The sequence below is a fragment of the Mustelus asterias genome, chromosome 9 (assembly GCF_964213995.1).
Source record: "Mustelus asterias chromosome 9, sMusAst1.hap1.1, whole genome shotgun sequence".
Classification (NCBI taxonomy): domain Eukaryota; kingdom Metazoa; phylum Chordata; class Chondrichthyes; order Carcharhiniformes; family Triakidae; genus Mustelus; species Mustelus asterias.
In genome coordinates this window covers 33,393,075-33,408,976 of record NC_135809.1, presented here as the reverse complement: position 1 = coordinate 33,408,976, position 15,902 = coordinate 33,393,075, and the positions used below count along the sequence as shown (strand labels likewise).

Sequence of the window (15,902 nt, the reverse complement as noted above, 5' to 3'; positions counted from 1 at the left end):
CTTTTAATATCCTGACATCAAAACAAATCATTCCATTGAGAATGGTAAAACAAGGGACCAATTCTTGTTTCAAAATAAATGTAACAGTTAAACTCTTTGTAATTATACATTCAAATCTTATTTTATACCAATATTATCCATTCCATTTCTAATTGTCCAGCTCAAAAAAAGTCACAGAATCGTTTCAGTGTAGAAGTAGACCATTCAGCCGCTTGTGTCTCCACCAGCTCCCTGAATGAACAACTCCTCTAATACCATTTGTTAAGATCCATGCCAGAAACTCCAAGGTGCTTTATGAAGTTAGCCCAGACCCTAAGTTTTTACATTTGAATTTGGCATGGGTGAGCAAAAGGTGTATCACTCCAGGTATGATTCAAGTGACCCACTAGGAAGTGTTTATCAAAAAATGTTTATTTAAGAACACATTTAAAATATAACAAAAAGAAAGTAGCGTAACTTTTACCAATTACAAGATTTAAACATTACTTAATGTAAACTTTAACAGCCAGCTATGTTGTTCCAAGTCAAACACCATCCCACAGACACACACCCCTCTTCAGACTTGACGCAGAAACCAGTGTGCTCATGTGATGCTGGGTTTTCAGCTTTTTTAACCCCTGCTGTGAATTGGTCCTTTGAATGTTGGATCAATTCTCTGAGGCTTCCCAGTCCTAGAACTTTCAGCAGGCCTCTGGAGAGAGAGAGAGAGAGAAAGAGACACTGCTTTCTTCCACCAGCTTCTAAAAGCAACTGAAAAAATTAAATTAAAACTTGGACTTTACTGTCTCCAGGCATATCACCTGACCTGTCAATCATCCCCAAATCAAGCTCCACTCAGCAATCCCCAAAGGACCATTAAACCACAGAACACTTCATTAGTCCAGATTAAAGTCAACATGATATCAATTCAAGGCCTCAGCAGCAATAAAGGACACTAGTCCAGACACCACAGTGCTGACTACTTCCAAGGCCTGCTAGAAACATCCTGCAAAGGAGCGTGATTAAGATACATTTCTTAAAGGCACAGTATTGTCACACATTCCCCCACCTTCTCCCCACAACCCTGAACATTCTTCCTTCACAAATAAGAGTCTAATTCCCTTTTGAATGCCTGGATGTACCTGTTTCCACCATTGCCTGAAACAGTGCATTCCAGACCTCAACATCCACTGCATGAAAAATACCTCATATTATTTTTGCTCCTTTTGTCAATTATTTAAAATTTGTACCTTCTCTTCTTAATCCTTTCACATGTGGGAACAGTTTCTCCCTATCTACTCTGCTCCAACCCATCATGATCTTGAATCCCTGTCTCAAATCTCCTCTCAGTCTTCATTTCTCCAAGGAAAACAATCCCAACTTCTCCAATCTATCTTTACAGCTGAAGAGCCTTATCCCTGGAACCATTCTCATGAATATTTTCTGTTTCACATTTCAGATTGCTTTTATGTAGGTATATTACAGAACCTTTATTTATTTTTAAAATCAGAATTTCAAAACCAGAGTATATTAACGGTCCAATTAAATTTTGGGAGCTGTGACCAGGCTGGTTGTTTGTAATGGACATTTTTATGGCTATATGTAAGGGTTCTTGTGAAACTGATTCAATTCATCCTATTCTAATGGGCTATTCCCAAAGAATGAAACTATTCACAACCCAGCATAACTTTCCACTAAGTTGGCAATTTCCCATAGAGAAGTAAGGAAGATTGGCATGGGAAATAGTAATAATCATAATAGTACAGTAGTGTTACTGATAAAAGAAATTGAGATGTTACTTAGTAAAATGAGGTTTATTTTTCATCTATCTACATTGCATATAATGATTTAGCTAAATTTATCTTTGCATGAAGGAAATATAATTTTCTTTCATTGCAATGTACTTTTCCATATTTTATAGGTTGTTTTTATAATTCTTTATTGTACACCTGCAATAAAACTCTACACTAAATCTTTCTTCTAAGCATCTTCCTCTACTGTCAAAAGGCTCTGACCTCCTTTCATTTAATGAGGTTTTTCGCCTCTCCACTAAACTACGATGAATCTAAATTATTAAAGAAAAATATTTCAGGTTTTCGGTTGACACCAATCATATTTTAACTGGACCGACCTTACTTGTACAGAAACATCTAAACTGTAAACCAGAAGCTAAAGTCTTGAAATTGCTAATGAACATTATCACATTAACATTTAAAATACACAAGCTAATGCTATTAAAGTAGTGAGCAAAAGAATTGTCTATCAGTGTTCATGCGATACAATTCACAGAACATTCCAAAGCCCAAAAGTCTGCTTTCTAGCAAGGAACCCTGAGATACAAAATAATTATATATAAAGAATAATTGCAGTGATGAACCATGGACTAAATGTAGGCTATCGGCTGTTTCTGTAAGGATTGAAGTGTCCATGGTTCTTCACTGATGACATCAGAATTTATAATAGAAAGGTTGACACAACCGTGCATGACAATATATGACAATAGGTTTTTAGACATAATTATTATTACATATTCATATTATTGATATATGTCATGAGTTTGTGATTTGATTCTCTGATGACAACATGGTTGTCGCCAATGATGCACTGCATTTTTAAGAATGCCACCAGCAGCCATAAATGCTGGGCATTCTCCACTTATTCCTCCATTTCTATTGGAAGTGTTGCTCTTGACAATCAGGGCTGTGGTGACTTGCTTGGTGTAGTAGTGTATGGACAGCTGTCATATTTGGCAATTGTCGTTAAAGGTGCTTTAAAATGAAGCGATTGCAAAAAATGTTCAGTCCAGTGGCAGGAAAGCTATTGCAGTGCTGCAGGTCAAATTTAGCTTAGTATGTGGCATAACATGGGCTTCCTTCAGATGCTCTGGTTTCTTCCCACAGTCCAAAGATGTACAAGTTAGGTGAATTAGCCATGCCTCTTACTGTTCCAAGATGTGTAGGTTAGGGGGATTCGTGAGGTAAATACGTGGGGTTATGGGAATAGAGCCTGGGTGGGATGCTCTGTTGAAGAGTCAGTGCAGACTCAATGGGCCAAATGGCCTCCTTCTGCACTGTAGGAATTCTATGATAATCTGGTGTTGTACCTGTTAATTCTCAGATACTTTCAACCAGTTTACTTACTCCAAGGTTTTACCCCGGTGCCCTTATTTGCAAGGTGGACAAAGGACAAACACAAGTAAAGATTCAACAAGTTTATTAATAATAACACTATTAACCTTTAAATTACCCACATAAAACAAGAGGATACCCCGGCAGATTCAAGGATACTACCCGTAAAGATGGCTTGGTTAAACTGCAGGCCCAATTCTCTGAGTCCCTCTGGTCTGTTGTCACGAAGGTGAGTCTCGATGGCCGCTTCTTCCTTCCTTCCTTCTCTGGTCAGTCTTCCGAATGGTCACGGCTGTCTCCCCTGTCGAGTCTTCGCTGCAGTGTGTCTGAAAATGTGTCCCTTTATCCCCAGCCTGCTTGCCTTTCCAGAAACTTCTCTGGCTTCCGGCCAATGAGGTCCCAGGAGGGGGTTCCAATACCCAGTGGGTTTCTTGATGTCTGCCTGACAGGACACCAGGGTCCGCCCCCCAGGTGTCCATCTCCATGTTGTTAAACTTGTTATCAGGTAAGGTTTCTACAGGATCTCTTGGTGACAGAAAGTCTGGCCCGATCTGGGCTTCTAACAATGGACCGTTGCATTTCAATGAGGTGCCATGATCTCCTGCTAAGTCTCAAGTAAAGTGTAACGACCTTTGATGGGTGGTTGATGGGTCAGGCCCAGACACATTTGTGAATTGTATAATTGGCCTGCCTGAGGTTTGACTGTGTTTGATTTCAAAATGCCCAATTCTTTAATTTAGGATATCCAATTTTATCAGCCTTAAAACTAGGCCCTGTTTATATCACCACACTGGAGACTACCTCCCTGATGAAGAGTAAATGGCAACTTGCAGCTTCCCGAAGTAGTTGTGCTTGCCTTGTTTGATCTAATTCCTGGTTTACAAGTGGATCAGTGCCACGCTTGCCAATGGAGTGGCTTCAATTCCTTTTTCTCAAAAATCCAACATAGTCATTGACAATTTCAATAGAATGCCCATGGCCAGTGTTGCTTTTAGTTACAGGATAAACTGGTGACAGCAGTGATGCTGCTGTGGGAAATGGACATCAAATGAGCACTGATTCGAAGACAACCAGCAGCAAGCAATCAAGAAAGAAAACGAAAGATCTAATGAAAGTATACTGTGTGAGTAGCCCATGAGATGCATGACTATGGGTTTGAGATAACCAGGTTTCCTGCCTTCATTAATTCAAGCATCAGATTTTGACAAACTCCCAATTCACACTGTTTCTGTTGAAGCTAATTTATATTGACTCAAAGAAGTTGTTTTAAACCGACAGATTTCAATTTATAAGCTGCATGTCCTTTAGCATGCCCATTACAATATCATTATGCTGTATCAGAGGAATGAAATTGAGGTTGGGGAATAAGAACCAACATTTTTACTGTTGATCTTTTTCTTTTATTTAATTGAGTATAAACCACATGTTCCAACTCTATTCTTTGATCTGTGCTGGCCCAACCAAAGGGCAACGGGTGTAGTTAACTTTGGAAGAAAACAAATAAACAAAGCACATCTGTAAATGATCTTTTTTAACGTGTTTTTTAGTTATTTTGGAAATTGAAGTGAAGATTTTAATTAATGGCAGCTTTACAAATGTTTGATTGACCTTAGATCACCCCAGTCTCAACACATGTTCACTGTCTTACACACAAATACAACTGTGAGGAATTAAGGCTTGGAGGAAGCATTGCAGAAGAAATACTAAGGAAACTTTTTTTTTCTCTTGATTATAAATTATATGATGTTAAACATCATCTTGAAAAAACATTAGGGTGTGGCACCTCCATGCCAAAAAATATCTTCAATTCTTCACTTTGGCAAACAAAAACAATTTGCCACTTTTTGTGGGCAGTTATCCTTTAACAATTTTAATAAGACATTTCTAAGTCATGAGAACATAAGTAGCTGCAGGCGTAGGCCATTCTGCCCTTTCAGCCCACTCCGCCCTTCAATAACATCATGCCTGATCCTATAGCTCAATTCCACTCTCCTGCACAACCTCCATATTTCTCGACTCCCTTAGTACTCAAAAACCTACCGATCTCTCTCTTGAATATACTCAATAATTAGGTGGTTACAGACCCCTGGGAAAGGGAATTCCCAACATTCAAACCCTTCAAATGAATAAATTTCCCTTCATCTCGGACCCCTCTGCCAGGAAAAATCATCCTCCCAGCATCTACCCTGTCTTTGTTTTTGTCAAATCAAGTAAACTAAATCAAATAAACTGAGGACAAATTAAAAGGGACAACCCCCAAAAAGAAGGGAAATGCCCAAAACAAATAAACAAAGCAGAAAGGAAAGTTAAAACATCGAACTAAAATGTGGTTAACGGGTTCAATAATACACCCCAGCCCCTGCAGTGCCCAACGAGCACGGAAGGCCTCGACAGTGCCCTCGGCCACTGCATGCTCCCTCTCCAGAGACACCTGGCTGCAAATGTAGCTGCGGTAGAGGGGCAGACAATCGGGTTGGGTGACCCCCTTGACTGTCCACTGCCTGGACTTGTTAATAGCTCATTTGGCTAGGCCCAGGAACAGTTTCATGAGGAGGTCCTCCATCTTCCTCCCCCCCCCCCCCCCAAACTGGGTGCCCGTAGATCAGGAGCGTGGGACTGAAGTGCAAACAAACATCAACAATCAGTTTAGTCAGCCTCTGTTGCATACCCTCTAAGGCAGGAACATATTTTCTTCGGTAAGGAGATCAAAATTGTGCATGAGTTTCCAGATGCAATCTCACCAAGGCTCTATGCAATTGCAATAAGGCTTGTATACATTTAAATTGGAATTCCATTGTAACAAAGGCTAATATGCCATTTGGTTTCCTATCTTACGTCTGCATATTAGCTTTCTGTGATTTATGTACAAGGACCTCCAACCACTCTGATTACCAACATTTCCAATCTCTCACAATTTTAAAAATATTTTGCTATGGGGTAATTTATCTTTCCTACTAAAGTGAATAATTTCACACTTTCTCATTCTTTACTCCATTTGCCACCTCTCCCACTCACTTCAAATATTTATTTCCCTTTGTAGACTCTTCACATCCCCCTCACATCTGATTTTCCCTGCTAACCTTGTGCCATCAGAAACATGGATACATTGCACTTGGTCCCCTCATCTAAGTCATTGATATAAATTGTAAATAGCTGAGGGCCAACCACTGATCCATACAGTACTCCACTAATCACAGCATGCTAATCTGAAAATAACCTGTTTATCTCTACTCTGCTTTTTGCCCATTAACAGATCTTCAATTCATCCTAATTTATTACTCCCAATCCCATGAGTCATAATCTTGTGTCATAACCTTTGTGAGGTATCTTACTGAATGCTTTTTGAAAATCTAAATATATTATATCCACTGATTCTCCTTTATCTATCATGGTAGTTACAATCTCAAACAGCTCTAATAGATTTGTCAACATGATTTCCCTTTCTTAAGTCCATGTTGACTTTACCTTTTCTATGTGGCCTGATGTCATGCCTCTAATAATATTTTATTACTGATCTCTCTTGATTCCCAGCTTGAGTCACTGTCTGTGTGGAGTCTGCATATTCTCCCTATATCTGCGTGGGTTTCCTCCAGCTGCTCCAGTTTTCTTCCACAGTCCAAAAGATGTGCTGGTTGGGTGCATTGACTATGCTAAATTCTCCCTCTCTGTACCTGAACAGGTGTCAGAGTGTGGTGACTAGGGGATTTTCACAGTAACTTCATAGCAGTGTTAATGTAAGCCTATTTGTGACTCTAATAAATAAACTTATTCTAAATCCTAGGCAATTTAAGTAGATATAAAACCAATTGCACCCTATCTTTGTAGCCGCCTTTTTAAACCCCTAGGATCTAGGTCATTGGGTCCAGTAGATTTGCAGGGTTTTAGTTCCATTAGTTTTACCAGGACTAGTTCTTTAAGTTTTGCATTGCCACTACGTCCTTAGTTCCCTATTATTTTAGGAATAGTTATTTTTGTGTCTTCTATGGTGAAGATAAATACTAAATATTTGTTTAATATTTCAACCACTTCCTTATTTCCTATTCTAATTTGTCTCTACCTGTAAGGGAGGAATGAATACTTTCTCTCATCCCCTTTTTACATATCTTCAGAATATACTATGTTTTGTTTAAGTCTGTTGCTGGTGAGATGTAAGAAGTCTCACAACACCAGGTTAAAGTCCAACAGGTTTATTTGGTAGCAAATACCATAAGCTTTCGGAGCGCTGCTCCTTCGTCAGATGGAATGGAGCACATTTCCACTCCATCTGACGAAGGAGCAGCACTCCGAAAACTTATGATATTTGCTACCAAAAAAACCTGTTGGACTTTAACCTGGTGTTGTGAGACTTCTTACTGTGTTCACCCCAGTCCAACGCCGGCATCTCCACATCGCTGGTGAGATGGACAGTATTTGCATTAGGACATTACCAGGGAACCTGAAGCATGAGCCTTTATATGCCGTCATATGTCCTCATTCAGGGTGGACTCAGGAGTTGTCCCCTTCAAGTTTAAGAATATTGATATGGAATTGAGTTAAAAATGGTTACGACCTGGACCAATTGTGGATGCTATAACACAAATTGGAGTCAGTCTCCCCCTCAGACTTTAATCTGAAGCTTGGGGCAAGGGTTTCACCATTAACAGCAATGTTGGTTTTGGCATCTGAGCATTTAGAAGTGAGGCTCTGACTCCAAGAAAAAGAATTACTCATGGAAAGTAAAGATGTTGCGATTCACTTCTTGGTTGAAAGATGCGCAGCCATAAACTCATGTGCAAAGACTTCCATAAAACAGATTGGTATCCATGATGTGGAGATGCCAACGTTGGACTGGGGTAGGCACAGTAAGAAGTCTCACAACATCAGGTTAAAGTCCAACAGATTTATTTGGAATCACGAGCTTTCAGAGCGCTGCTCCTTCATCAGGTGAGCGTCTGCATCAGGAAAGCTCGTGATTCCAAATAAACCAATCGGGCTTTAACCTGGTGTTGTGAGACTTCTTACTCTAAAACAGATTGAATTCCAAAATAAGAAACGTAATTTTCCTCTATATTTAGCCTGATGTACCCAACCAAAGAAATAACAATGTAGGCTGTCTCATAATCTGTGCAGCGACATTCATTACACTTCCAATATTTGCATAATTGTGTGCTTAGATATTTTTTGTGGGTTACCATCTAGCTCCAAAGGGACAAGCTTCTTCCATCTGTTAAATAAGAAGGTTTTTGGGAACTATAAGATCGGGAGACGGGTTGATGTATAGAGTCCTCGGAAAATGGGAACTGAAATATAATATAACATCGCTGATTTAAATGGTCAGATACCACTCACTGAACAGGCTGAATTAAACCCTTTCCCTCACAGTTGACCCCTCTTTGAAAACAACGCAAGCACGAAATGTGTTTGATTCGTATCATCTTTCGAAGCCTGAGATTGAACCCGCTTGTATTTACTTTGGCCACTTTAACTGTGAAATCAATTTCGCTTTTTCCTCTATTGAGCCTCAGATGCGTGCTGCCCTCCACTGGCGCACACTGACTGGGAGCTTCCTATCAATTCGAACTCAACATGAATGACTACGATTTCAGTGCTTGATAAACCAGAAAGGAACACAACGAATCAGACTGATTCTTTGATTAATGTGTTTCTTTCCTCACGGAAGAAAGTTTTGTACTTGCCGTGTTTCACAGGACCGGCCCTGAATAATATTGATCCCATGTACCTTAAAATAACATCACTCTGAAGATCCGTTTTATGACAGCTAGACTTGATATTTTTATATAGGTTTTCCTTCAGTCACGTTCCTGTTGCGAAACCAAGGCTATTTCCCTCAAGCTAAAATCAAAAGTTAGTATTTTTTTCGTTACCAAAGATTTCTGGGGAGGCAATTACAAAGCATTCCTAACTGAGCAGGTGTGCCCAGCGATTATTCCAAAAGCTTTTACCCGAGCCCTTGTGTCTTCTTTGTCAGTAATTTTGGCTTGAGACCGACGATATTACTCCTCCCCCTGTTATTATTTCTCTCATCCCCGTTTGCTCTGAAGAAGAGCGCATTAGAACTCAGAACCCTGTAAGGCATTGCGGGGCTCTTTGCCAAATAACTGTTAACTGTCCCAGCAACTTTTTTTTCTGGTTTCACCAGATGCTTTGGTAAAGTGTAAAATTCACGTTATTAAAGATCACTACTTCCTTTTCCAATTCAACGAACGACGAAAAACACTTTATTATAGGTCATGTAACAACATTACTCTAAAGTGCATATATTTACAATATATCTATATATTAGCAGCACCGAGATACATAATTCAAATAAATAGATGATTTAACAAATAAATTACGGTATGTGACATTAATCATGGATTGTCAAATATTCACAATGGCCAATGTATACTTCCATAGTGTACACTTAAGTTTGTCTTTATTCTTGTGTTTCTTTTAATATTTACAATCAATAAATACATTTAATACTTTAATTATGATCACAAATACAGAATACTGCAAAAGATTTTTTTCCGGTCTTTCCTGAATATCAGACCTGCCTGGAAAAAAAAGGGAAAAATTTGGGGGTCACTTTATATTTAAAACGAACAAAATCCGCCACGCTCCATAGAAATATAATCAATAAAGAATTGCATTGATCTCTTTGTCGTATATCTGAATCCCAATGCAAATACCAACAGTCGTGTGGGCTGACTTCTATTAACCTAGGATACATTTTGCAGTTACAGGAAACAGCTTCATCCGTGCATGTTTGCATGCATACAATTTGCTGTGCTGGGTACAATTTCGGGATGCTGGATCTTAGTCCATGTTGCTGTAAACAGGTACCCTCTTCAAGGTTAACTGTACCCTGCTGCTTACAGTAACTGAATACTTGTTAGCTTATATTTCGAGTCCTATGGGAAGTGATTCGTGCAGTAGACTAGAAAATCTATAAGTCAGACAGATGGGAGTGGAAATATCTTTCTCTCCTCGTTTAGCTAACTGTCAAGTGCCTTAAGTTAAATGTGGCGCTTCAAATGTATCCTAGTTCGCATGGGACGGATCCAGGGAATAAACATTGTCCATTCTTTGAGGTCAAAGAGGTCACAAGGTGTATTTCATTTGGTATCTTTTGACAATTGAAATTAAAATGTGTCCTTCACCTTCAAATGCAGAGTTACAAACTCAAACAAAACAAAACAAAAATACTAACGTATTGGAAATGTTGTTGTTCTTTTACATCAAATAGGTTAGGAGGGTTACCTACTTGAGAATGCCTCCATAGTATTCTCTAGTTAGGTGAACGAGGGGCATTGGAAAATCTTTGATAACTTCTGAGTTGATTGTTGGATATTTCTCATGTGTCACTTTACTAAATCTCAACCATATACCTCAAAATTGTCTGAGGCTGTACTCAACTATATACAACCTTGGTGTCAGATCTGGCCATGAGATGAGTATCCAGCCACTTAATTGTGCCATCTCTAAGTCCACTTGTTTCCACCTCTGAAACGTAACCCATTCTCCTGCCTCATCCCATCAGACGCTGAAACGCTAATCCATGCTTTTGTTACCTCTCGAGTTGACACATTCCTGGCCAGCCTCCCACATTCTACCTTCCACAAATTTGAGACCACCCAAAGCTCTGTTGCCTGTGAATTTACTTGCACCAAGTCCCATTCACCCATCACACCATACTCGCTAACCTCCATTAGTTACCACTTGAGCAACACTTCGATTTAAAAATGCTTGTTTTCCAATCATTTCATGATTTCCCCCTACTATATCTGTAAATCTCCTGCAATCTCAAGGCACCCCATCTGCTTCTGGCCTCTTGAACATCCTGGATTTGAATTATTCCAGCATTGGTGGCCCTGCCATCTGTTGCCCAGACCGAGAGCCCTGGAATTCATTCTCTCAACTTTATCACCTCCAGTTCCTCCTTTAAGACACTGTTTAAATCTACCTCTTTGAATAAACCTTTGTTCACCTATCCTAATATTGGCCATTGAGTCTGGTTGTAAAAAAGAATGCTTTGGAACATTTTATTACTTTAAAAGCACTATATAAATACAGGTTGTTGAAGTTGTTCTTACACTGTACCCACAAGGCAGGTTGGTTTACTTTCTAACTGCTCTAAATGTTTAAAAGTGAGCACTTTATAAAAATGTGATTTGACATCTTGCTGGAGTTACACTCCATGTTGTATCAGGTCCAAGTGATATGAAACTGCCTCCTCCAAAGGGTCTCCACTTCATTCTACAGTTGGTAATGGGCCCTGACTACGAATTTCAATTGTAATTTTTTAATGAAAGCTATTTTACAGCAACACTAAAGTTGTGGTGATATGCAAATGCGAATGTTGCGAATGTCAAGATATGCAAATCACAGCTATCACAAGCATGGACTTGACAGTGGATGTGAATCGGATAATGCTTGCCTAGAGTGGCATTCCTCCCTATCTTTGGAAACCTTCTCCAACAGGCACTCCGAGAAATCAACAGGTATTGCTTTTCAAATATTTTGGTCTTAAATTCAGGAATTCCCTTTTCAAACCTTTCCGCCTCTCTCCTCCTCTTGGACCCTTTTTAATCTCCACCAATTTGACGAAGCTTTTAGACGCCCTTCTATTAACACTTTCGTTAGCTGAGGACCGGTTTCTGGGAAGCGCTTGGGACCTTGCCCTCTGCAAAAGGTCGCACAAATTGACCTTGTGCGAATGTTGGCACAGAGCTCTCGTTCCTTTGCATCTTTTGTACTGCGGGAGTATGGGCATGTCCTCAGAACATGTAAATATTCACTGTACAAGTTTAAAAAGTGCACAAGAGATCCGACTAATCTGAACAGTTTTTAAACCATGCACACTGGAATTGCACTCCATTCAGTGACCAGACCAATTAGTGTAAAATTGGTTTCTGGAAGAATCTAACAGCGTCTGGGCTTTAGATTCGATCCTAACCAGTGTCGGTGCACAGTCAAATCTGCTTTGAGTGGTCACAAAGGTGACACCATCAGTGCAACCGGAAGACATTTTGCCAAGGATTATGTTTCTGTGAAGTCGATTAGATTCCAGTATGTTACAGCCTCTGGCTATAGTTATGGTCATTTTTAAAAAGTATCTTAGTTCGTTGACTATTAAAGCAAAGCAAATCTAAGGCTGCGGGTAAGTAGCCACGTTCACATGTACTGAATGCTAAAATCAGGAAAGTGCCCGTGTAATCTGTCTGATAATCATTTCAATAAAATACCCTCCGGCTCTCACACCATTTGCAAGAGTGCACTGGGTGCAATTGCATTGCCTGGTGTGCAGATGCATTTGAAGATCGCCCATTTAAAATTGGGAATGAAACCTGTTCTCTATAACGTTATAAGTTACAGTCTGGGAAGTGCAGGTGCGAATCTACTTCCCAGAACTATAAACTGTCCTGTGTTCCTTGTATCTATCTGGCTGTTCCCCAGCCTGAGATCATTGCGCAGGTTTTTGCTGACCGTACATCGCAGCCGCAATTTTTTCCGCTCTCGGGGTGTTACCCGCGGTACTGCCCGTCTTTTGACCTTGGAAGCAAGTCTGAGGGAATTGACTTAGGCGAGTGTTATGTAATTACCTAAAGGTGTGGGTTACAGCTTGGCCCCTTTCAGTTCCACAACCGTCCAGAGGCGGCAGTGGGGAGCGGCTCCGAGTGGGATGCGCTGCCGGGATCCCTGACTTGGGAGGCGGCGGAGCGGGCGTGCCTCCTGCCCTTCTCCTCTCGGCTTCTCTGCGCCTTGCGCTTGCTGTTCTTCCCCGGCTTCTTCCTCTTGCTGTTCTTCTTGGCGTTCTGGTATTTGAAAGGCGCGGGCTTGTGGGTCTCCTGTGTCTGTTCCAGCGGAGTCCTGGTGCCCTCGCTGTCGCTGCCGCCTTCCAGCTTGATGAGCAGCACGGCCAGGTCCGGCGATTCGGGCCACGTCGCCGGCTGTTTGGGGTGGCGAGGCGGCTGTGACTGAGTCATCCGCCGGCCCTCTGCCGTGTGCAGCTCGCCCATGACATTGTGCAGCCAGATCCGCCTCTGCAGCTCCTGGATAGCCCTGCTCTTGTCATGCATGAACTGGTGCTCCGAGACAGACCTCTTCCTACAAAACACAGACACGGGATTTGTATTATTTTAGATTAGACAGCTCGGCACAGGCTCAAGCGCCGTCCAAACCACATCAAAACACAAGCAGCAAATTCCAATCGACCGTAACAGCAAAGCGGGGAACTTCCTTGCATTCCAAGCCACCTTACTGCCCTGGAGTAATTTTAGAGTCAAAACAATTTTAAAACGCTTTTGTTTCCATTATGAATCAGATTCTGCCAAGTTCATTTCAAGGTGCAGACTCTAACCGGACATCTGAAGCAAAGGTTTGACCCGAGCTGTGTAACATGGTCAGAGAGTCAGTGCAAATCATCCTAACTCGATTTGAGTCTCGCCTCGAACAGCAAGCTTATCGCATCACACTGCTTCTGTCGGGATAAGGGGATGCTTCTATCGGGATAAGGGGATGCTTCTATCGGGATAAGGGATGCTTCTATCGGGATAGGGCACTGGGTTAAAAAGCTGGATCTGGATCAATTACTGATCCAATGCTTCACTGTATCATACCGGAGATCTTACACAGCTGCCAACTTGCCCGCGATCCGCCACACCCTTCACTTCAAACTAATGAAATTAACACCCAAATCACCTGTCAGACTTTACCGAAACCTCTGCCTTTTAAGTCGGGACAGTCCAGAAAGAAAACCGTGTTCCCTATCATGCAATCCACTGGGAAACACTTGAATATAGCATTTAGCCTAGAACGGGTCAGCTTGCTCAGACTCCGCTAAACATGCAGTAAAGAGGGAGAGCACAATATTTAAAAAAAACACTTACTTTATCGTGGACACTTCATCCACTGGCTTCCCATACGTGGGCGTCGAACAACACAAGAGGAATATCGCAAAGCTCAGCTGCTCAAATAATCTCTTTGTTTTCGACATCTCACTTTGCCTAACCTGCAGACGGGAGAATTGGCGAGTCAGAATGATAAGAGTCCCCACTCAGCCTTTATAGACAGAACACTTTCCACAAAGCTGTGTGAAAGTTGTCAAACAAGATCCCACTGCATATGTAAATCCACCCCCCCCCCCCCCCTCCCTCCCTCCCTCCCTCCTTCCTTCACTTACTTCTGGGCAGTCGGTTCTTGCGAAGTCTGACTGAATTTCTTCTTTTTCCTAAACACTAGTCCTCTTAAGGTGTTCTAGTCTGTAGATTGAATAAAAAAAGATAAATGAACCGCGGAGGTTTAGCCAGCCATGCTAGGGCTTTAAAGGAAACGTGTTCATTCTACAGGATCGGGTGGGATAGATAAAACGGCAGCTCACTGACTCTGGCTGGAGCTGGCTCTTGCTCTGCCAGAGAAGCTCAGTGCTAGCGCTCCGAATTTAAACTCGCTAATCACGTTAAAGACATAACACCCCTTTTGAAGCGTTCGCGCAACCCAGCCGCCTTGCAAAGAAAAATTAAATTGTTTTCCATTTTTGTTCCAACCCCTTTTAAATTCTGGGAGCTATTTCCCAAAGGGTGTTTATTATCTTACCTCTAGACATTTAAAGGTGCACTGACTTGGCAGCCGGTTGTGTTCATGGGAACATTAAGTTCTGATAAAATAGCTTATACTTTATCTGGAAGTACATTTGTCAATTCTTCAAAGATTATACTAGTCATACAGCTCACATATGTCACGACAGAAGGTCTTGACAAGGTGTGTACCTGGCACGAGGAAATTGAACCTGTTGAATATCTCCCCGTCTTCACACTTACCAGTAAAGTGACAGATAACCTATCGGAGCGGGATGTTGTATCGGACAATTCTCTGGGGAGTTCTCTCAATGGTGTCCAATCGTTCTTTCTTAAACCGAAACTTCACTGAATAAAGTTATAAACTGATATAAAAATAAACGATTTCAGTTCTTGCATATGCCAGGCACGCTCCCGCACCGATGTTGTGTGGGGTTTTCAAATCTTTCTATTGGGAGGCTGCGACCCTTGCCTTGATAAAGCACTTTCTCTCTGACATCACATCGCGTTAATCTGCGTTCGAGTAAGTCATCACCGGTTTAATGATGACCAACACATCCGAACACCCATTCAAAGCCATTCAACTGCAACAAACATGGTCAATCATTAAAGGAAACAAAAAAAAAATCTGGCAATGGTATGTAAGGATTTAAAAAAAAAATATTTGGTACAGGTCTTACTTAGTATGTGGAACAGGATTGGGTTTCAACAACCACCTCTATGTCAGCAGATCCTGCCTCAGATCCTGCACAGTGTTAAACACAATCGGGGCAAAGCTATGGGGACCTCACAGCTCAGGACAAACCCCCTCCTCATTGTTATAACCTGTCAGTGCCTTTGATGGATAAATTGATACGAAATAAGTGAAAATGAAGTTCATTCAGTAGCCCGAATTAACTCACACTTAGAGCTAATTTGATAAACCTTCTATAGGCAATCATTTTATTAACAAAAATACATTAAACGAGACACAATATGATCATCATTCCAGTACATCAATATTTTGGAAGTAATGTTGCTCCGTTAGAATGAAGACTAATCGTCCGCCAGAGAAGTTCTGGATTCTGGTCCGGCCTAACTTTCACCAACATGTGTGAAACCAACTTGTACATTTAAAAAAACAGACAGTACACATCCACTGATATGCAGCCTCTCGTAGAACATAAAGGACAAGTTCTGGTCCACAGTTCCTAATACCAGAAACGCTTGGATTTCTCAGCAAATTGGGTAACGCTGA

The 15,902-nt window shown here is 41.1% G+C and overlaps 1 protein-coding gene across 1 annotated transcript; it reads right to left on the bottom strand.

Annotated features, from left to right (window-relative positions):
• Nucleotides 1-12,691: 12,691 nt before the first annotated feature.
• LOC144499096 (parathyroid hormone-related protein-like) lies at nucleotides 12,692-14,094 on the bottom strand. Its single transcript, XM_078221172.1, has 2 exons — nucleotides 13,979-14,094; nucleotides 12,692-13,196 (listed from the first exon to the last, which is right to left on the bottom strand). The coding sequence occupies exons 1-2, from the start codon at nucleotides 14,083-14,085 to the stop codon at nucleotides 12,722-12,724; spliced, it is 582 nt and encodes a 193-aa protein (XP_078077298.1). The 5' UTR covers nucleotides 14,086-14,094; the 3' UTR covers nucleotides 12,692-12,721.
• Nucleotides 14,095-15,902: the final 1,808 nt, after the last annotated feature.